At 48.2% G+C, this 22,000-nt stretch overlaps 2 protein-coding genes across 3 annotated transcripts in view; one reads left to right on the top strand and one right to left on the bottom strand.

Annotated features, from left to right (window-relative positions):
- Positions 1 to 2,982: 2,982 nt before the first annotated feature.
- NKX1-1 (NK1 homeobox 1) lies at positions 2,983 to 8,857 on the top strand. Its single transcript, XM_085059907.1, has 2 exons — positions 2,983 to 3,463; positions 7,278 to 8,857. The coding sequence occupies exons 1-2, from the start codon at positions 2,998 to 3,000 to the stop codon at positions 8,057 to 8,059; spliced, it is 1,248 nt and encodes a 415-aa protein (XP_084916033.1). The 5' UTR covers positions 2,983 to 2,997; the 3' UTR covers positions 8,060 to 8,857.
- A 10,411-nt stretch (positions 8,858 to 19,268) lies between these two features.
- The window catches only part of UVSSA (UV stimulated scaffold protein A), a 49,047-nt gene continuing 46,315 nt past the window's right edge, over positions 19,269 to 22,000 (bottom strand). For both annotated transcript variants that reach the window (XM_085059573.1, XM_085059572.1), the window contains exon 13: positions 19,269 to 20,881. In XM_085059573.1, coding sequence (XP_084915699.1) covers positions 20,788 to 20,881 — 94 coding nt within the window. In that variant the 3' untranslated portion in view covers positions 19,269 to 20,787. The remainder of the gene's footprint in view (positions 20,882 to 22,000) is intronic.

Here is a 22,000-nt window from a genome sequence, read left to right as displayed (position 1 = left end):
AGGCTCCCGGGAGATGCTGTGGCCATCGGTGCCTCCAGGCTCTGGAAATATCACCTCCCCGCAGGTATAATTCAGCCTAACTACGGAGATAAGCATCGCTGCGGCGGGGAGGCTCGTAAAAACGCGAGGGTGTTCCGTGTGATTCCCTATTTATTTCGGAGAGGGAAAGGTTTCCGTGGGAGCTGTTCTCGGCAGGGCGAGGGATCCGGGCCCAAAATAAGGGCATTCTGCCTCCTTCCCGGGGGTGCCCTGCCAGCATCCTTCCAGGTGCTCCCGCAGGACAGCGTCTCCCGGACGAGTGAGCCAGGAGAGGCTGTTGCTCGTCCATCCTGCGAGGAAAATGGAAAGAGAGGAAGACGGGACCGGTCACCCGGCCGGACCACTGGCGAGATATTACATGTCACAACTCATCTAGGGCCCCATAATCAGCGCTAACTTTCTGGTGAACAGATAACCAGAGATGGCAGATGGATGGAGATTGCACAAATGAGGCTCTAATTGACAATCAATTGTGATTAGGAGCAATAGAACATCTTTATAACACTCGCTTTAAGCCGCCAACAAACAAAAGCGCCGTGCGGGCTGCGGGTCCCGGCGGGACGGGCAGAGCCTGCCCGGCATCCCTGCGCACCCCCAGCCTCCCGGCGAGGGGGGCTGTGCTCTGTCTGTCCGTGTCCGGTGGGGCCTGAGAGCACGTCGGGGCCAACAGGAGGTGCCTCTGGTCCGGGGTGCTCCCCAGGGTTGGAGGTCCTTCTGCTCCCAACACGCCGTGAATTTGTGATGTCGCCGCTCCGGGCTCGGCACGCCTGGGAATGGTGCTGCCCGGGCACGAGAGTCAATTACAATTAGGAGAATTTTTTTTCTAAGATGCGCTGACCCAGGGAATAAAAAAAATATTCCTGCCACCGCTACCCCCAAATAAACCGCGTTCTCTCCGAAGGAAAAAAAAAAAAAAGGTACAAATAGTACAAATACAGGCGATTACGACAGCGAATCTGATACAGCCGAGTCACTGGCATTTACCTAAACCACCATCTATTTTTCATAAATAACATCCCAGCGCTGCGGGCAGGAGTAATGGGAGGAAAATTTATCCGAAAGAAAAGATGGGATCAGAGGCACGGCCGGACGAGGAGGAGGAGGAAGGAAAGAGGAGCTGTTAACAAACAAACAAACCAACAAACAAACCAACCCCTGGGTGTGTGTTCGTGTGACTGTGTGCACACAGAGATTAGAACTTCGCTCTCGCTGTGTGATCGTGGCAGCCCCGCCGGTGAGGTCAGGACAAGGGGGAGAGGTAATTACCTACACATGATCAGAGATTATACATACCATTTCAACCCAGGAGGTGATTTATAATTTAAAGATAAAGCATAATAAAGTCATAAAAGAGAAAGGACACTGTTGTGGTGTCTGATTAAAATCTAAGGGCTGGTGTATAATATATGAGCGGGGGCTGTTGTGGGCTCTGGCTCAGCGGGACTCCCCTGGGCCCAGCCCGCTGATGGACTAATCATGTCCAAGACCTACCAAAATTACAAGCTGATTGTTTTACCCATTATTTCTCCCAACTTTTAATTTCTGCTTTCTAAAGGATCATTGCCCGCGGTAATTGCAAAGGACCTGTCCTTGTATGTGTCACCAGCCTCAAAGACAAAAAAAAATCTAATTTTCCTTTTATGCTTTCTCTATTTTCCAACCGCCCCCCCTCCTTTTTTTTTTTTTTTTTTTCCTGGCAGCTAATTCAAACTGAGTAGCGACTGGAGCGTCCAAAACAAGAATGAAATTGATAAGATCAAAGAACACACGACTATACACGAAAGGGAAGGAAATTAGCGGGGGGGGGGGGGGGGCACAGGTTATATAATTCACAGACAAATTTATTCCTATGTCCTAATTTTCTACAATTAACACCACTTATAATAAGAGAGTATTTTTTCGAAAGTGGAAGTTAGGTCTGGTTATACCTTTAGTCCTGCATGGGAGAGAATAGACCTTTTCTCCCAGTTACTCAGGATTTATTGATCGTCGTGTTTTGTCTTGTGCCGTTTAAACGTATTAATTTTCTTCTGGCACTTTCCTGGCACTTACATTTGAGATTTAATTTTAATTAATTAGCTAAGGGGGAGAAAGAAGCGTGTGAGGGTGTGTGTGTGTCCGCTGACACAAGCTTCTCTCCAACCGCTAAACCTCCGTCCATAATTTTCTCCTTTTGTTCTAATTTAATAAACCCAGCAGGGAAGGGAAACAGGTGCTGGGGGCTGACACCTCTGAGGCCACACACACACATTCACATAATCCCCTTTTGAGCATCTAACTCCACTATTAGGGATGGAAGACCTTAAGTTCCCATTTTCTGTGTATAATATCTTCTTTATATTGATCCCGCAATTATTTAAAAGAAAGCGTCATCTCCTCCCACTTCTCCAAATAAGGCTATTTAGATGCTTTCCAGATGAGTGGAGGTGTGCTGAAACAGAGCTGACAGCCAAGTATATCACAGCCAACGCCATCCTTCATTCGCTCTCTCCCTCTCTGCCCCCCTCCCCCCGGCACACACTTTCACCGTGTCTCTCTTCCAGTGATGAAGATTACAGACTATTATGGGCAAGGGATTAATTTGTAGCCAATTACAATCCAGTGCTAAATATGAATGCATAAATAAGATACAGCCTTGCCTCCGTGTGTGTGTGCGAGAGAGGAGGGGAGGGGGGGCAGGAGCGCCTGGGCAGCCTGGCGAGGATGATGAGAAGGAAGAAGGAGCAGCTGAGTGGAGGCTCTGAGCCGAGCATCACCTTGTGACTCCCTGCCTCCCCCGGAGGCTCCCGGCGGCTGGACCCAGCGCAGCCCCGGGGAGCTGAAGGCAGCGGCTCGTCCTGAGCCGGAGCGGAGCCGGGGAGGAGTTTCCAGATCAACTTCGCCGGAGGAAGGAGGGGGAGAGCAAGAGGGGAGGGTAGGGGGGAGAAGTTGCAACCGAGAGGGGCTCTGCAAAGAGTCATGAATGTGAGCAGAGACAAGGTCGGTGACATCTCCATCCCGGCAGCGGCAGCCGCGGCGGTGACAGCCCCGGCGGCCGGCATCGGCGGGGAGCCCCGCGGCTGCCACGGGGAAGGGATGGACAGCCGCGGGGAGCAGCGGCTCTCGGCCGGCGGCGAGCTGCCGCTCTACTGCCCTGCCAACCGGGACAGGCAAGGGGACAGCCAGAGCAACACCCCCGGACAAGAGGGGGCAGTGGCCGCGCTGCCCATGGTGCACAGAACCACCTCCTTCTCCGTGCTCGACATCCTGGACCCTAACAAGTTCAACAGCAAGCGGCGGCACTGCGCGGGCTTGTACAAATCGGCGGGCACCGAGTTCACGCTGGGGGCGGAGGATAAGCCCGAGGACTCAGGGACGGAGCTGGCCGAGCAAAAGGCTCTCGCCGAAGATTTCGACGCGTGCAAGAAGTCGGCAGAGCTGATCAGTAAGTAGGTCTGGGGGCTCGGAGCCTCTCCGAGCCGGAGGCTGCCCTGAGTTCCCCCAGCAAGGGTCTCGCATGCTTTGACATCTCATCCTTCCCCGCTGGCAGCCTCGGGAGCAGCCGGCTCGGGGGAAGGACAAATGCGCCCTGCACTGCTGCTGCTGGATGTAGCGATGTGGAATTCTGTGCTAGGCGGAGGGATGGCTGGCGGGGAGCTGGGCGCATCCTCCCGGGACAGGCCGGAGCTGGCGGCGGGTCCCCGGGGCTCGGCACTGCCAGGCTCCGCTCCCCGCAGCTCGGCGGGACAGCCGGGGCTGTTGGTGCCATGAGCCCCCGGGACAGCAGGATCAGCCCCAGGGATGCCGGCCTGCCTGGGGTGGGGACGAACCCCGCCATCCTCCTCCTCCTCCTGCCAGGGAGGGTCAGCGCTGCCTGAGCTCAGGCAAACTTGGGAGCGGCTCCTCCGGCTTTAGAGGACCGGAGCCCCGGCCCTGAGGGTGCCAAAGCCCTCCCTTGGTACCCCCACCTCGTCTGGGCCCCCCAGGCGTTTATGACTTTGTGTCTCTCCCCAGCCCCGGACCCCTCTCCCGTCCTCCCCCCGCCGCTGCCGCCCGTTGCTCTGGGCGACAGATTCAATTTTCTCTCTCCCCTTGGCTTTTTTAGGACAAATCAGACTAATTGTGACAAAATGCTGGTTATCTCTGGAAAAACAATTAAATTCCTTCGATTACATTTAAGGTAAAATGTGCTTAGCAGCGTAAAGAGGCTGGATAATGGGGAAAATCGCCCCAGAGTGGCATGTAGGACTGCTTGGATCGATATCCTATTATCGAATTGTGCATATCTCTTTCAAGCACCTTGCAAACTCTTCCCTAACATCTAAATTATAGGGTCAAAATTCGGATAATTACTCGATTAAAACCTATTACACTTATTAGGGCTCGCTATTGATCGGGAATTGCATTCGACCCAAGCTCTAGATTGCTTTTTCTTTCTGGGTCCAAACATCCCAACTTTCTCACCTCTAAACACCGCGACTCTAGAGATCGTGGAGGGTTTCCGGGAAAAGACGGTGGTTGTGGAAAATAACTATAGTTATTCCATGTCCTGAGAGGGGAAATAAGAGGCAGCGAGCGGCAAGGGATAAACTTCTCCGTTTAGGAAAAATAATTTCTCTGGGTCTGGGCAGAGAGGGGAGGACTCGGCGGTTTGCAACCCCGCCATAGGCAGGACTCTGTCAATTAAAATAAGGCAGAGAAAGAGGTCTGGGATCTGCTCCAGCCCGAGCCTTGACGTATTTTTCATCTGTGAAGCAAAAGCAGGAACGGGGCACTAATAGAATTCAAAAGACATTTTTAAAAGCTGTGCGGAGCTGGGGTAATTATTCCTCTAAACTCATCTGACTTTTGTCATATTAAATAGATCTGGGCGATCAGAAAGACTGACGAGGTTAACCTATCGCTAATCTCACACTTTTATCTCCAGACAAGGAGAGAAATGCAACTCCATCTCTTCTCTCAAAATAAATATGTTTGGAGGCATCACGCCGCCGTGCTCTTTGCCTGCTGCTAAGTTTCCCGGACACTCCACACATGAACTCCTTCGGTCACATCGCTTTAATGTTATAGCAGTGGCCAGGAATAGATCTGGGACTACTCGAAAATCACGAAATTTAATTCTTCTCTTTGTCCATCATAATTAATATTAATTCAAGTGGTGGCTTAATCTAGGAGAAGTGTTCCGAAAAGTAGCTCTCTCCAGAAAAGTACTAACCCCTCCGAAAAATGCAAAGGCTTTCTGGCCAAAGGAGAGTGAAAACAGCGCTCGCCACTTGCCGATCGTAAAACTATTTTAATGTTAAAAATAACTGTTAAAACTCCCTATTCAATTACCATTTAACTTATTCCAGAAACAAAATTACAACTCCAGCGTCCATCTCCCTTGCCAGTTCTATTCGCGCGGTAATTTTTTGTCTTTTGAAAAATTTTAGCTGAGCAAAGGCTGGGATTCCCCAGACGGAAAATTAAACTCCAAAACTGCCAGCGGCAGGTTCGCGGTCCGCTCCGTGTGTGGGTGCTGGGGCTGCGCTCAGCCCCCGGGGCTGCCCTGCAGGTGCAGATATTCTCACCTTTTATAAATTGTTGCTGAAAAGAAAATACGCCCCGCAAATTCTAACAGGTCCTACAGGTTGCAGGAGGCTTTTCTGCACTCGCTGGGTCGGGCTGGAGGAAAAGTGACCAGGTTCTTGTTAGTTCCGCAGCGATCGCCCGCGTTTTCCGTGTTCCGACCGGAATAGAGAGCTGGAAAAGGTTCTTAATGAACCCTCAGTTATTAAGGGATATTTTCGGGGAGAAAAGGATTACAAGGCTCTGCCCTTTTTTCCTCTTACTGAACCAGCCATACCTGAAATCAGCGCGTTGAACAAAACACACTTTTAAAACCACCCCTAATTTTACACACGGGAGTTAGGAAGTCCGGCGTGAGGAGAGGGAGCAAATTTGAGGTGCGTTCAGGTTTTCTGAGAATTAAAACCAACAAAACTACAGACGGGATAAGGGTGACAGACCAGCGACTCACTTCCTAATTGCGTATCTCGGTTAACCAACTTAAGGGAGTCCTTGATTAGGTGTTCCCGGAGCTACAGCTCCTTTGCAGAATTGAGAGGAGGGAAGTTTAGGAGTGTCTGAAAGCACCGGCCAAAAAGGACTGGACTCACGGGCCTCTGCCCTCGGGGTCTCCCCCATCCCCGTCCCGTGGAGAGGATTCGCCTCCCGCCGCCCCGAAGGAGCCCAGGCCCGGCCAGGGTGAGGAGGAGCCGTTCTCCGGAAAAAGCGTTTTGCTTTCAAGGCTTCATAATGACAGAACCGTCAGCAGAAGTCCAATAGCCTTAAATATCGGATAATTACCCTGTTCTCCGATGGAGACCCGTTAATTGGAGCGTAATATAAACCCAAATAAATTAAATGACCGTTAACTAGTTTGTACATTGCACAAAATGAGTTTAATTAAGTTTGTATCTGCTCTGCTAATCAATACAAGTATTTACTCCACTTTAATACTTCCATCTCGGGAAGTGACAAGAGGTCAAACCAGACGCAGGAAGGGTTAAAAATGCCAGAGCAAAACCCAACAAATCGCCCATCGATTCGGAGATTTCCGTCACTAAAATTGTTAGAGGCGCTTTGACATCCCTGCTGCCCGCTCCCCAGGCACGGCTGCCTCGGCCCGGGCGGGGGATTCTCCCCGGCTCTCCTCGCCCCTGCCAGCGCCCCGCTGCCCCTCCGGGCACCCCGGGGACAGCGCCCTGCTGCCTTCCCACAGGCTTTTCCAGCCGGCGGGTGCTCTGTGGGAGCGCTGGCGGCGGTGGGAAGGGGTGCATCCCCTGTCCCAGCCACCAGCCCTTGCCGAAGGTGGGTGGCTCGGAAGGAGCAGCGCTGGCCAAGCCTCCCCGGGCTGGACAGCCCCTTCCCGGCCCCAGGGCTGCAGTTTCCAGCCCCATCCCCACCCTTTCTGCCCAGCTGCTCGCCATGTCCCCTCAGCGCACCCCTGGCTCAGGGCGGCCGGAGGAGCCGCGCTCCCGAGGGGATCGGAGCGCCGCGTTCCCGCGGTGACCGGGAGGGCCGGGAGGGCAGGGGCTGCCTCACTCCCGGGGAATTCTGTCCCAACAGCAGCGGGGACAGCGGGTTGGGCGAAGAACCGGGGCGGACGGGTTCTGCTGGCCGCCCTCGCCCCGGGGGCCCAGCGGCGGGGCTGGGGGCGGGCGGGGAGGGGCCGGGCCGGGCGGCGAGCCCTAACAGCGGCTGTGGCTTGTCCGCAGAGGACGGGGAGCTCTACAAGGCCGAGGAGTGCGACCTGGACTACAGCAGCCGGCCGAGCCGCAGCCCCGACAGCGAGCTGCCGGACGACGAGGAGCTGTGCAGCGAGGAGAGCGGCAGCACCAGCGGCAGCTCCGGCCCGGCGGCGCCCGGAGAGCCCGAGCCGGGCCCGCTCCGAGCCGAGGCGGCCGAGCCCGGGGCCGTGCAGCCCCCGCCGCCCCCGCCGCCGCCCCCGCCGCCGGCGCCCGTCGGGGCGCAGCCCGGCCCGCAGGCCAAGCCCAAGAGGAAGCGGACGGGCTCGGACTCCAAGTCGGGCAAGCCCCGGCGGGCGCGGACAGCCTTCACCTACGAGCAGCTGGTGGCGCTGGAAAACAAGTTCAAATCCACGCGGTACCTGTCGGTCTGCGAGCGCCTCAACCTGGCGCTGTCGCTCAGCCTCACCGAGACGCAGGTGAAGATCTGGTTCCAGAACCGGCGCACCAAGTGGAAGAAGCAGAACCCCGGCGCCGACACCAGCGCGCCCACGGGCGGGGGCGGCGGCGGCGGGGCGGGGGCCGCGCTGGGCAGCGGGGCTCTGCCGGGGGGGCTCAGCCCTCTCAGCCACTCGCCGCCCATGGGCACCCCGCTCTCCATCCACGGCCCCGGCAGCTACGCTGGCCACCCGGCCGGAGGGCTGGTCTGCGCTGCCCAGCTGCCCTTCCTGCCCAGCCCCGCCGTCCTCTCGCCCTTCGTCCTGGGCTCCCAGACTTACGGCGCTCCGGCTTTCTACACCCCGCACCTATAAGCCCGACGCTCTTTCCACCTCCTCCTCCTCCTCACTCCCGGCTCCCTCCCGCCGTCCCTCCGAGGACCGGCCGGGCTCTGGGCTCCGCTCTCCGCACGGCTGTTCCCCCGCACCCCGCAGCCGAGAGGTGAAACCAAGAGCCGAGCGGCAGTGACACCGGGACAAGGGGCAGCCCCGTGTTCCTGCCGCCGAAAGGAGCGGCCAGAGGCTCCCGGGACCCCGCGGGAAGCTCCTCCGCCTTCGGTCCTTTCTACGACCCTTTTTGTACGCGATGTGTCCGGACTGCGCTGCTGAGGGAAGGAGGAGGAGAAGCCTCCCTCCCCCTTGTACATACAAGTAGATGTAAATCATCGTTACCTGTATTTTTATTTTCACAGTCCCTCGTTGCTATGTGGGTTTGGTTAATTTAATAATTATTATTTAATATTATTTGGCTTTGTTTTTATTCCGGTCTGGCCACTCGCAAGAGACTTGAAAAGGAAAAAAAAAAAAAAAGATTATGTACCCATTTGACTCTCAGGGTAAAACAGAGAACTATCGGTCCTGTGCCTCGACATCGCAGAGGCGAAGATGTGCAGCTCCCTGCCGTGACCTCACGGTGACGAGGATATTTTTTACAAACGTCACTGTCCATCGACCCCCGAGGCGCTGCGGACCCGCGGGCTGGCAGGGGGGCTCCTGGGGCGCAGGGCTGGTTTTTTTACGTTAATCATTTCTGTATATTTCTGGTTGTTACGGGAAAAAAAAAAAAAGTTTTAACTTTATAATTAATGTATAAGATGAGGGAGTAATGAGCAAGAGGTGATAAAGAGAGCACTTTGTTTGCTAAACACTTTAAATCAATCAATAAACTCTGAAGAAACGGCGCTTTCCGTGGTGACGAGTCCCTGGTTTTCGGGAGAATCTTTGTAACTCAAGTTTCCTCTGGAAAACGCCTGGCTCATGAGACGCTCGGAGGGATGTCTTGCATCATCCTTTTTTTTTTTTTTTCCGTTTACTCTGAGAGGGTATTTCTTATACTCAAATAAACTTTATTCTTCTTGTACGAGAGAGGATATCTCCCTTCTTAATTTCCTTGTTTGCATTTTCTTAATTGGCTTTGCCGATTTGTGCAATAAGAACTAAAAAAAAAAAAAAAATTATATATAGAGGGAATCCGACATCTCTGACATGTTCTGCTGACATGTTCCGCTGACGTGGAGTCCGATATTTTGGATTTATGTAAATTTAATAAATCGACCCTTTCATTCAGATTCCACAACTTTAAAAAAATAAAATAATCTTTTCATCGCCGTTCCGCTGATTACTTTTAAACTCGTACCAAAGTCGATCTTTGATAGTCCGTACCTTTTTTCTTTCTTTCTTTCTTTTTTTTTTTTTTTTTTTAATTTATAAGAAAAAGACTATAATCACCGTGAGCACCCCGAGGTGGCTCCCGCTGGCCCAGCAGCTCCCAGCCCGCAGCCGCAGGGACACTGTTCACCTGTTTTCCCACTCCCTGCGTGATTCCAAAGCTCACGCCGGGGAACACCTTTCATTTTCCACTAGTTTTTTGTTTGGGTTTTTTTCCTTCTCTTTTTTTTTCCCCCTCGGGAGCAATTCTAAGAAACCGGTATTTTCCGGATCGATTTTTGGGTGGCAGAGGGACGAGCGCTGTGCATCCCCTGCCCCGCGGGACCGGCTGCGGCCCCCGCTCCCCATCGCTGCCCGGCCGGGGTTCCCGGGGTTCCCGGGGTGTCCGGGCTTCGCTCCCCGCTCAGCTCCTTTCCCCTGCTCCCTCCCGGTCCCCCAGCCTGGCTCCGATCTGGGATTGTGCATAGCTAGGCGCTCCACAGCCGCATCCCACTCCAGCACACCTGCTCTCGAAAGAAATCAAATATTTGTCTCAGCCCTGCCGTGGAAATCAAATCTGCCGCGACAGCCGGAGTGAGAGACAAGGGGGGAGTGGGGCCAGCTCCACGCTGCAGACCCCTCGAGGTCGGTGGTTTCCACCATGCTGTGGGTCCAGCAGCCCGCGGGAGCCGCAGGGAGGATGCGGGATGCTCCAGGAAGTGCGGGATGCTCCAGGAAGTGCGGGATGCTCCAGGTAATGCAGGATGCTCCAGGTAATGCAGGATGCTCCAGGCAATGCAGGATGCTCCAGGCAATGCAGGATGCTCCGGGTTCTCACTTCCCCGCCTGCAGCAGCGTGCGAGCACCACAAGTGTCTGACCACACTCATTTGCATTTGTGAAAATAAGAACTTTTACGATGAAAGGTGTTCTGAAGTAAATTTGCAGGGAAAACATGACATCCAGTAATGCTCGGAGCACTGCTCTGCACAGCTCTTACTGGCAGGAGAAAACCAGCTGAACTGGGAAACAGACACTGAGGAGATTCTCTCTCCCATGCTGCACAACTATGCCTCTGTGCATCGGGTTTGAGTAAGTGCCTCTAGCAGCCAAACTGTTAGCTCAGGTGAGGCATGACACAGCTAAATAAAGAGATAATTCAACCTCTGTCTGCACTCCGGGGGCTCCAAGCAGTTCCCTGCCAGTGGGAAATAATTTGGCTCCAGCAGGAGCTGCCCAGAGCTTCAGAGTGCATGATTTCCCTACTCCAGGCCAGTTAGCGTCCTGCCAGTGAAACCTGTTCATGTGAGTATTATTACTCACAGCTGCTGGGTGAAGGAGTCAGTTAGGCTGAGATTCCCAGTCATTAAATGCGATTTAACAAGGCTTCTCACATTTTATGGCACTGCTGAAAACAGAGCCGCGGGTATCTTTCTCAGCATAGTTTAGGAAGTTATTGATAACCCTTGCTCCAATGCCTCACCCAGAGGTCTGAGCTCATAAAACTGAAGAGCAGAAACGGCAGAGCCTCAGCTCTAGTGCATGTCTTCCCCAGCAGGCAGCACCTGCAGTGGTGTAGGGCATTTTACACTCTGCTCACAGGTACTGTGCTTATGCAGAGGGTATTTAGAGCACCAAAACCAAAGAGCCAACTCAAATAATTCTCCCTGGACCACAGCTCTGCAGTTGGCTTGTGGTGCTGGATCAGTTTGGTTACAGACTTGACCGTGAGAAGTGTGATGGTATGGACACAGGGCAGCTGCTGAGGAACATCCCTGCTGTGAATGCTCAGCCCCTGCTGTGCTAAAGCAAAATGATCTCACCTGCCTGAACCTCCCAGTTCCATTTCCTGTGCTCCTGCCCGCTGGCACTCTGGCTCTGCAGGAGAGCCAAACACGGCTTGATGCAGCATTTGAGGCTGTCCCACTAGAGAGTCACAGAAAGCCCCCAAAGCTCCCACAGTGACCCCCCAGCAAGGCCCCACAGCCAGCTCCCACATGGTGTCTGTCTGATGTCCCTGCTGCCCTGCACACAACACTCGGTGCTCCCTCACTGAGTTCTTGGAGCTTTTTTGCTGTGGGTAATCAACAAGCTACACACACCCTGGACAGTGCAAGCAGAACATACTGACTCAGGGATTCTGGTTATGACACAAGCAGGGGGTGTTTTGTTCATTAGCTCAGTTATTCTTTTTAATTATTTTATTATTTATTAAAAAAATATAGTGTTAGGGGATTCAGAACAGAGAACACATCCATGAGGACATTTAGCAAAGCATTTGCCAGAGGACAAAGTCTCAGCTCTGACAGACTGAGCTGCACATTCAAAGTCTGATTCAGTGTGTTCAAGTGATGTCTTTGGCACATACCAAAGATGATCTGGGGCATCAGCATATTTTTGAACTAATTCCCATGAAGTCAATGTTAAATCCAAGGGAGCAAACTTGTATTAGTAAGAAAAGATTCAGATATTAATTGCATCTTACTATTGTTCACTACATGAATGAATGAGATTTAAAAAAGGAAACTGCACCTATTTTACTTCATATATTTCAGCTTATGCTGAACAAGCTTCTGTTGTTCAGTAAAATGTCTTATAATCAAAACAACAGGAAAAAAGCACATAAATACAGACAAATATATTCCATGCAATTGAGAGAGAATTGAAAATATTTTGTGTCATTGATTACACTCAGCAGTCAACAATGTTTCACCAAGTCATTGGAAACCAGTTCTGTACTATCACCTGCAATAATTCCTTGTGTTATCTTCACTTGAGCAGGGAATGTAGGTGCAGTGAGTTACTCTTTTTAATTCTTAAAAGTTTTTGACATGCATCTCAGACCTTCTGTTTCAGACTGAACTCAGAGCCATGTATTTCTAGTCTTATACTACACAAGCAAAACGCTAAAAATAAAGCTTTGTCTGTATGAACTTCAATCCATTTCCCAAAAATACACCATGATGTCTGCTTGTAGTCTGCTATATGAACAAATATCCATTAAGTTCTGTATTACATGATAAAGTAATTCTGCTTGAACACAGTCGAATTTAAATATTCAAAGAAACATAATCTTACAATGTCTGGGAGTTCTGGTCTTCAAGTTCTGTCTCAAAGATAGACAAGAAAATATGGTTGTTTTAGAGCCTTTCTTAAGAGCAAATAATTTTTTTTTCCTGATACTGGAAGATTTGCCAGACTCTTGGAGGCAAACCAGGGCAAAGAACAGAGTGGACACTGAGGATGAAGGGGACAGGCAAGTAAACAAAGAGGATCCTAATCAGTTTGTCTCCCAAAGTGGGTTTGCATAAACCACATCCTTCTCTATCTGGTGTTGTTTTTTTACTTCTTTCCCTCCTGGCCACACTCATGTTCTGTGCCACATGTTCATGTTAAACAGACACCTCAGGTGGACACAATGGGGGCTGTCACAGTGAAAATAACCCTGACACTAAGAGCTCTTTCCCCTTTCCTGATGCTGCCTGGCAGAGATGTGAATTCACCATAGAGAATAAGCTTTACAACAGGTAATCACAGCCTTGGAAACCTAGAGCTGCTATGTGCCCATTCAGAAGAAATCCTGTTGATGCAGGAAATCTTGTGGATGCACCCTGTATCAATAGAGAACCCAGAACACAAAAGTCTGGACATGCAGGGTCAGGCAATATCTGCATATAATTTACTAATTTATTCTTATGATGTGACACATGTTCAGGTACCTAAAATCAGCCAGGTCCACCCAAAGTGATAGACTTTATTTTAGAATACATATTTTAGATTTTCTTCTCTGCAATGACACAAACCAGAAACATTTTACAGTGACAATGCAGGAGTGATGATACCACAGCAATGAACTGAAATGTTGTCACAGAAACATTTATGTGGGGTGATGGTTTACACAGTAAATACTCACTCCCTTCGGTAAAGAGCTGCTTTCTCAATAAAAGGAAAATAATTCTACTTAGTACAAATAAATCAATTATTGCTCTTATTCTTTCTTCTTCTTCTTTTTTTTCCCCCCCCATAATCACACATACATTACAGGATCTCATCCTGCATATACAGGGACCCTTTCTTGTCTTTTCACTGTAACACAGGTAGGGTGACAAGCTTTATTTCCCATTCCTTGGCCCCCAGAATCTGCAGGAGAGGAGGATAAGTGCAGGGAGAGAGCATTTGAATGAGCTGCTGGTCGGGTTCCTCCAGCTCCTTGTGCTGACTGAGAGTTCGTAGCACCAAGCTGCACTCTCTGTGACCTGTTAAATGTTGTGAGAGTTGATTAAGGACTCTCTTTGGGACTTCAAGCACCAGCACCGTGCCTTGTAGTGGTGATTTGGAATGAAATACTGTGCTTGCCTTGAGCACGCTCTGCAGCACACCTGATCACACTCACCTTTGCTGCTTCTGCTTCAGCACTGGGGAAAATAAACACTCCTGCACATGTGGAAGCAGCATGTAATTTCTGCCCTAGTGAAACCATGTGGCAGACTCTCCTCGTGGTGCTGCTAGCCTTCAGCTGCCAAAAATACTACTACAAAAATCCAAAGATATCCAAAAGCAATTTCCAAACAAGCAGGATCATATATTATATTTCCATATACCTTCTACAGTGCACGAGGGTAAGAGTGGCTCCATAATGGCATTATAAATACAGCAAATTAATGGTGGATGCAATGCCAACACCTTGTCATTATGCAAATTGGAATGTCGGCAGAAATGGTTATTCAACAACCCCTTTCAAAGCAACCAGAAGCCTAATGCTGCTCATTACATCCAGACTAATTAGCACCACATTTGAAAAATTTTAATAAGATTTTCCTTAACCCCTCAACAGAGGGGATTCCTGATGCTAATGCAAAAGCATATTGAGCACCTGGCATGGGAAAGCTGGGGTTTTGCTCAGGGCACTGACAGGCAGAAAAGCAAGGGGAAGTCTACCCAAAAGGCTAAATGACAATATTTAAGTCACAGACATTTAGAGATGAAGAAACAGATCGTGCTGCCATAGTCCAGCTCAGTTTGCCCAGGCTCTGGTGCAGCCTGTCACTAGAACAAACATCCTGTGCCCTCCTCCCAGCACCCAGAGCCTGCTCCCACACCACTCTCCTATGTTGGCACCACATGTAACTCTACAGCCCAGACCTAGCTGGTAGGAAAGGCTCAGCAAGGACATGAATCCATTCTTTCTCCATTCAATCAGCTTTGAAGAAGAGCAGGGAAAGCATCAACTCAGAAACTTGAGTAATCAATAGATTTTTCTTCTTCCTTCCTATGGGCAGCATCCAACTCCTACACCTGGAAAAAAAACCTTTGTCTCATGGGTCATAATTAGTCCAGCTGCCAGGCAGACCCAGCTCTCATCCACATGTATTTTCCTAGGAGATGTGCTAGGTTTTGGGATCCTTAGCTTCTCTCCCAGCTGAAGGGGTGAGGAGGTGCTGCTGGATGGGGAGGGTCCTGACTGGTCTGATCTAGGCTGCTGCTTTGAGGCCTTTCCAACCCTTTCTTAATTCCTCCAGTTTCTGTAGAGGATTTTTAGGACCACTACCACATCCAGTAAGAGGGAAGCTCCTAGGGCTCTGAATGCACCACCAGGATCTAATTTCTCTCATTAGCCTCTCACCACCTTTGTCTGTAATCCTCCTCAGCCTCCCCATCCCACACCCCAGCAGGTGCCCAAGCTCTGCACTGAAGTGGCACAGCTGCAGCTCCTTGGCTCAGGCTGCCACGAAACCAACTAAGCTGGGAGAGATCTACCAGGAGCCTCCACCCTGAACCCTCTAGCTGGTTGTAAGGGAGCTGTATTTCAGTAGGGTCTCTTGCCTGGGCTGTGATGTGGGTGCTATGCTTGGTTTTGTAGCTCTCATGCTGATCTCTCCTTGCAGACTTGGCTCCAAACCTGCCTTTTATCTTGGTCAACCTTCAGGTAACTGATGGGTGACTCTGTTCTTATTACCAAGATAATTTTGTTTGCTTGTTTGTTTGCTTGTTTGGGGGCATGTGATGGTGCCCTTGTCAGGAAGGACACTGCCCCTGCCAGTTCTGTTGAATGGGTCCTGAGGGCTGATCTAGCTGGTGACAATATCTATGAGGAAGCTCTCTGCTGAATCCATGAAGTTCAGGGGTGCTTTTCCTGGCAGGTGTCTAGGGAATAAGGATTCAGATCCAGTTCTGTCTTGCCCCAGTCTGGGGACAGTAATCTGCAAGGATCTCAGATCTCTTTTTACTCTCTGTCTAGTTTCCTCCATGAATCCTTTTTAGCTCCACTGTGGTTCAGTTCCAGTTCCCACAGGAAAACAGGTCACATGAGCTGTTTTCTACCACCTCCCTAGCATTTAAGTTGCCATGGCTTGGGCAGTCCTGAGGCACGACATGGGACTGTCACCTCTGAGGCTGAGAAGGGATCTGGACCCCACCTCCTGACCAGTGTGAGAGCTGGTAAGGGCATCATGATTGCTACTGTGTATTTAAAACAGTAGCTTGTTAAAGGTGTGTTTGGGGGGTGAGGCATTCTGAAAGACATGGCTTTAAATGCCTGATTTTCATCACTAAAGTACATCCAGATGTCCTTACCTTTTCTGGTGCATAACCTATGGAGATATTTACATCAGCTCCACGATTAAAAGCAATAACGTGTTTCACAGCACTGGATAAGTCTCACACACAGCTGAACGACAGCCAAGTATTTGCAGAGTGTGGGAGACCACCAGGTGGCCATCTGCCTCTGCTGAGCTACTGTGACACCTGAACTGGGTTTTTGCTGGCTGGGCTCCTGAGATTCAACACCTCTTGCTTCTGGCTAGAGGCTCCTTATAACTAGTAACACCCTTATCATCCATTCCCACAGCCACATTAAATGGAAAAGGTTTATTTTTTTGTTTTCCACAAAACAAAGTTTGTTTGCTGTTTGGGGTTTTTTTTCAATACTGTCCACTTATAATTAACTGAAACCTTTCCCCAAGGTGCAAACTGTTCTGTGTGGCATGACCTACTGTCCATGCAGAAGTGCTTACAAATCCCAGGTGTATGTTTTGCTTACCAATAAAAAAAATGACATATTTTAACCATGATTTCTTGGAATGTTTTAGTTTTCTGATAGAAACTGTCAGCCATACCCAGGCTGATAAAGCCAAGCCTCAATTAAGTTTAGAGAAAATGAAATCACAAGGTATTGTGCAAAGGAGGAGTATGGGCTATCATCCTGCCCCAGGAACCTCAGGGGGATGTGCTGAAGGATTACTTGTATTCAGAAGCTCTGCTCAGGAGCTCCATATCAAGCTCCATTTATGTCACTAAATGGTTGGTTTGTATTCCAGACCATAATGCTGCAGGCTTTTTTCCTTCCAGGCTTCTACTCCCCAGATGTAACCGTGTGCTCAGGTAAGAATAACCATGGGGAGAAGTCTTTGCTTTCAGAAAGTTCTTGTTTTATCACTGAAACAGCCCTGGTTAAAAAAGGATCATTTGGATGTACCAGCACAGCTCACTTCAGCTCAGAGTCCCTTCAGACATGTAATATTCAACCTGTACTACAACTATTCACCTTAACAACACTCTTAAGAGACAAATCATCTCAAGGTGTTCAGGTACCTGGAAATTATATATACAGCCTCCCCATTAAGCAGAAGTACAACTGCAAAGGTGTTGGAGGGAGTTATAAAGACAAAACCACATGCAGAGGTTATGTGAAAGATATTTGTGTTTATTTTTTTCCCCCAGAAACGCTGAGGACAGGAATAGAAAAGTTCCAGTAGAAATGCCAGAGGGACAGTTGAGCAACATTTGAACTGGTGAGCCCAGAGATCTCAAATTTGTAAACTGCTGTAGTAAACTGATGTTGGAAAACATAGTTTTCCAGCAAAACTCATGCTAACTAAATAAGCCTGAGCAAGGCTTCAGTGTTCCCAGGCCTCAGTAAAATTCTAACAAGCTGCAGTGGTTGTTTGCCTGAGAATGTTTTGTGGGAAGAATGCCATGAGAAAGATTAGGAGTCAGGAGTGTTATGAGAAAAGAATAAGGGAGTTAGCAGGAGGATCCCTGAATGTGTGAGAACAGCTGCAGGTGTGTGTATGTATCTATGAATAGAAACTTCGGTAACGGGATATAAGTCTCTCGTTTGGTGAAATAAAATTGGAGCTTACTTTATATCTCATATTGAGAGTGCTGTGAGTTTTCCCTCGCGCCGCATCTCGTTAAACTGACACACAAAAAGTGTGATGTATCTAAAAGGTAGCTTGATGTATTTTGAGTTTTTGAACTTACAAGGATTTCCATTTAGCAAAGGTATATTGGACCGTTGGAGAGAGATGCCCTTTTAAGTTTTTTTCATCCAGCAGAGCTACAGATAAACTCTGGAAAAGCAGGAACCTCCCCCAAACCCTCTGAATTATGTCTGACCAGGTCAAATGAGAATGCTTAAGTGACAAAATTCAAGACCTGTTCCACTTATATGTGCTGAGTTGCTCTTGTAGAGAAATAATTGGATAAAAAGAGGCAATAATTAATATGGGAGTGGAAGTGTTTGTCCAACACTGGACCAGGAGAACATGAAGGCAGTGCTACAGGGGATGTGCTGTCTACACATTCTCCTATGAAAGATCAATGGTTTGCCTTGCCTCAAGGCAGAAAAATGAAGAAAAAAAATGTAGAAGAAAAACAGTAGAAGAGCTTTTAAAAAGGTCATCACTGGCCATCAACCTGGCCCAAAGTCCAGGTCTGAGTTGGCCACCTCTAAGTCAACTGCCAGGAAACAACTCTGAAAATTCTCTTTTTGCATGAAAAATGTATGTGTGTTTTTAATAAAGGAAGGGGGGAAGCACAGAAGTGATATCAAGTGATAGGATCAGCTTTAACTGGTGGATTGGACAATTGGGTTCAGATAGGAAACTTTAGCTGGTAATTCTGGAACTGATGTGACTGAGTGGCATCATTAGAATCACAGCATGGTTTGGGTTAGAAAGGACCTTAAGGATCATCTCATTCCAGCCCCCACACCAGGGGCAGGGAAACCTTTCACTAGACCAGTGTGGCTAGCACAAGTTTTTCCCATGAGAAATTTTCTTGTGTTTTATAAATAAAGATAAAGTTTGGATGTTGTTGGAACAGTGTCCCAGAACTTGGGCAGTGCAGGCCTGGCCAATCAGGCCTGGGGGAAGGCTTCTGACTGACCAATCTGGGTGACTTTTGAGAATTCTATATATGTGATGAAATCAAAACAATAAAGGTCATTCCTTCTTGCCACTGAGAACTGGTGCCTTCATTACTCTGCTAGCTGCTCAACAGCGACAGACCAGGTTGCTCACAGTGGAGCATTACTGACTAATCACTTTTTTTCTTTTCCCCCTCAGATTTCTACCATGTCCATTCCCAGTCTTGGTCACTGGGGTCTTTATTAAAAGCCCACAATGGGAACTCCACGAGGTAAAGTGCAATGACTGTTTTCTGAGGAATTTCTAGTGCTGATGTTTCATGTTCCCAGCAAAGAAGGGCTAAGCATCACAGCAGAATATAAATTCCCTATTCTTGCAGGGAGAAAACATGTTTTATAAATGAACACCTTCATCAATAATCTCTGGGATAGTGGCACAATGACCTTTGTGGCTCTTTGAATGTTAATCACAGAGTGTCAGCTAAGTTTGACTGTTTGGGGATCCCAGCATCCAATGATCACTATCACATTCTTATATGTGAGGTGGTAGAGTTGTTGGTTTTGTGTTTTCTACTTTTTTTTGTGTGTGTGTGACCTTGTCTTTATTAAGAAATCAAGTCAGTTTAGCAGTTGATTCAACTGACTTGGTGATCAACTTTGATTATCCTTATCTAGGTTTTCACCTGAAATCTTCACTGTGATGTTTAGCAGGACTGATAGTAGATGTGGCTTTGCTTTCCAGTGCAGTCAGTGAAATTTTGGCTCTTTGTTGTTTTATTTCCAGTATTTCAGAAGTACATGAACCTGTGAAGAACAAAATGTCTTCCAAATAACAGAGCCCTTGCAAGATAAATTATCAAAAGTCATCATTAATTGCTTTCAATGCAGTACTTGTGCAAGTCAGAAGGTATTTGGCAGAACTGAAAATCAGCTTTTGTCTGAGGTGATCAGAAGCTACACTGAACTCTTAAAATTTCCCCCATTTTTAATTATTAGAGTCTCCTTACACATGAAGAAACACCTCCAACAGGCGAGCTATAGAGAATCCATTCTAATTTGTAATGAGTATTTTACTGAAGACTTTTGCAGGTCACTTTGAAATTGATTTTCAAATACCATCCTCCTGATTCTCTGGATTTTCTTTACCCATAAAGCTGCATGAAATGTTGCAAGAGTACAAGAGATTGTTTCATTCACTCTCCTTAAGCTTAGATATAACCAGCGAACAAGTCTGGGAGATTTGTTTAAGTACCCAGCCAAGAACTACAACCCACACTGTATCCAACTGCACATTAACTCTCTGGAGTTAGAGAAGTCCAGATCCTTGTGTTTATATCTGGGTCCCTAGATACACTTTCAGACTGTAGCCTGATGTAATTTCATCTGATCCAAGCCAGGCAGTTCACTACTGCCAGTAGCTCAGTGTGCCATTTGAATGATTTTTTTTAAACCTCTTATTTTCACTTCATACTGGAGCTTTTCTGACAGTGTTAAACTGGAGCACATTCTGTTTATGTCTACAGACTTTCACAATGTGCTTTCCAGGAGTAGTTCTGAAAGATACTGGGATACCATTTTGGGAATACAAGAAGCAGGCCAGGGTGATCTATGCCATTTCAGCTTTTCCATCTGTGCCACAGCTACCAAGACTGACCTAGCTCCCAGAATTCAGTTTGCAGAAATCAAAGCTACTCCATTCCTCCTCTGAAGGCATCATAACATTTGGATTTTTTCACCGTGTCAAGAAGTTTGTGGAGGTGCTGCAGGAGCTGCTGTGCTTGATGTGGCTCACTTTATACAGCAGTAGGCTGAGTGAATGTTCTGTGCACTGCCATCCCTGGCACCACTCAAATTGCTTTTAAGGTATCTTTTTTTCTGAAGGCATGAAAGTGGAAAATTTAACACACATGTTGGCAAAGGAGGTATCAATTACACGAGTCCCTTGGAAAGAAAAAAGAATCAAGCCCCAAAACCTGAACAGTTTACCCAGATTATGTACAAGTCATAAAACATCTCTATTTCATGTATACTTCAAATAATTATCAGGTTTTTTAATGCATTCCATTCTATACTACATCTTTTCCAAAAATTAGTATTCATTATCAAATAAGTTAAAACTGAAACAATTTCAAAATGACACCTGTAAAAATGTGCCTAGCTCAGTGTTACAACGTAAATACAAATATCTTTGATTAAGGGTTTTGCAGTTCCACTTTTGTAATAAAAGAAGGGCAGAGGTGATTAACAGTCTAATTCAGTGCATAGTTAAACTGGTTGGCAAACTTCTCGTGCTTCCTTTGGTCCACTCGGTTCATGGCTTTCACGACCCGTTTGATGGCACCTCTGAAAGAGAAGCAAAACAATAGCAACAGTGATGTTGAGTCTTCTCAATCTCAGAGAATGTTTATGAATGTTGGGGGGAATGATTAATCACTACCAGGCTTCTGAGGATGGCATTGATGAGGCTGAACAAATTTGTCTTGTTAACTAAATTAGCTGCAGCAATATAAATAGTTTAATTCAGCAGTGATTTTATTAACAGGAGTAAACAAATTCAAGTCTTTCAGTTTAATGGCTGTGTATTGCATCCTCACAGCAGTATTTCTTAGACCCACACAGAGCAAGTGTGATTTTCAAAAGCACCTAACTCTTCTCAGGGAAAAAATAACTAGAAATATCTAACAAGATCTTAAAAAAATAATACTCAGAAACCCTTATGAAATCTAACCCTCAATCTAGAATGTTTTTGTGAAGGAAGGGTTTGCTGTTCACTTCATGTAAACTCATTTAGCACTTTCACAGGTTACTAAAATCCCATTTCATCCAACGTGGGCTGAGTTAGACTCTTTTGCTCACACCAGCAGCATTTAATCCACAAGGACTCTAGTTTAGGAAGACACCAGAGATTACTGTGTATCTCTCTACAGAGACACAGCCTACTGCTGCAGAAGTGCTTAGAGTTTAGCACAGGACAGTGTGTCCAATTCCTCATTCCCATATAAAGTGGAAATGGGATCTCTGCTGCCTTGGGATGGGCAAGCACTTGAGCCCTCTGCATCTCCTGCTGTGCCTGAAGAAGGCTCTGGAACGTTCTTCAGATTCAAAAAGGAAGTGAGGGAATGAACTGCAGAGCTGTTGATCTTTCTGGTGCTCCCAAATCCAGTGAAGGTCTGTCTGTTTCCCTCTTGCTGCTCTGTTGGCTGCCATTGTTTCCCCCCAGTAACAATGGGCCCAGAGATTTTTTTTTGGGAGGGACTGCAATGCTTCTGAGCTGGGTAAGTGGGGACACCTGCACTATTCTCCCCTCCACAAACTTCTGAGTGAAGATCACACAGCTGAGATTTTGACGGTGAGGAAAATGATGCCTAGGCAGCATGAACAGGAGTAGGAGATTGTCCTAAAAGGCAGAGAGAGAGCAAGCCCCTAAATCCTCTTATTGGTAAGGCAGAGGAGTGGGTTCAC

The sequence above is a fragment of the Lichenostomus cassidix genome, chromosome 4 (assembly GCF_008360975.1).
Source record: "Lichenostomus cassidix isolate B80296 chromosome 4, HeHo_3.0, whole genome shotgun sequence".
Classification (NCBI taxonomy): domain Eukaryota; kingdom Metazoa; phylum Chordata; class Aves; order Passeriformes; family Meliphagidae; genus Lichenostomus; species Lichenostomus cassidix.
Note: the sequence above shows the minus strand (reverse complement) of the source record. Positions and strands in the feature narration are given on the sequence as shown.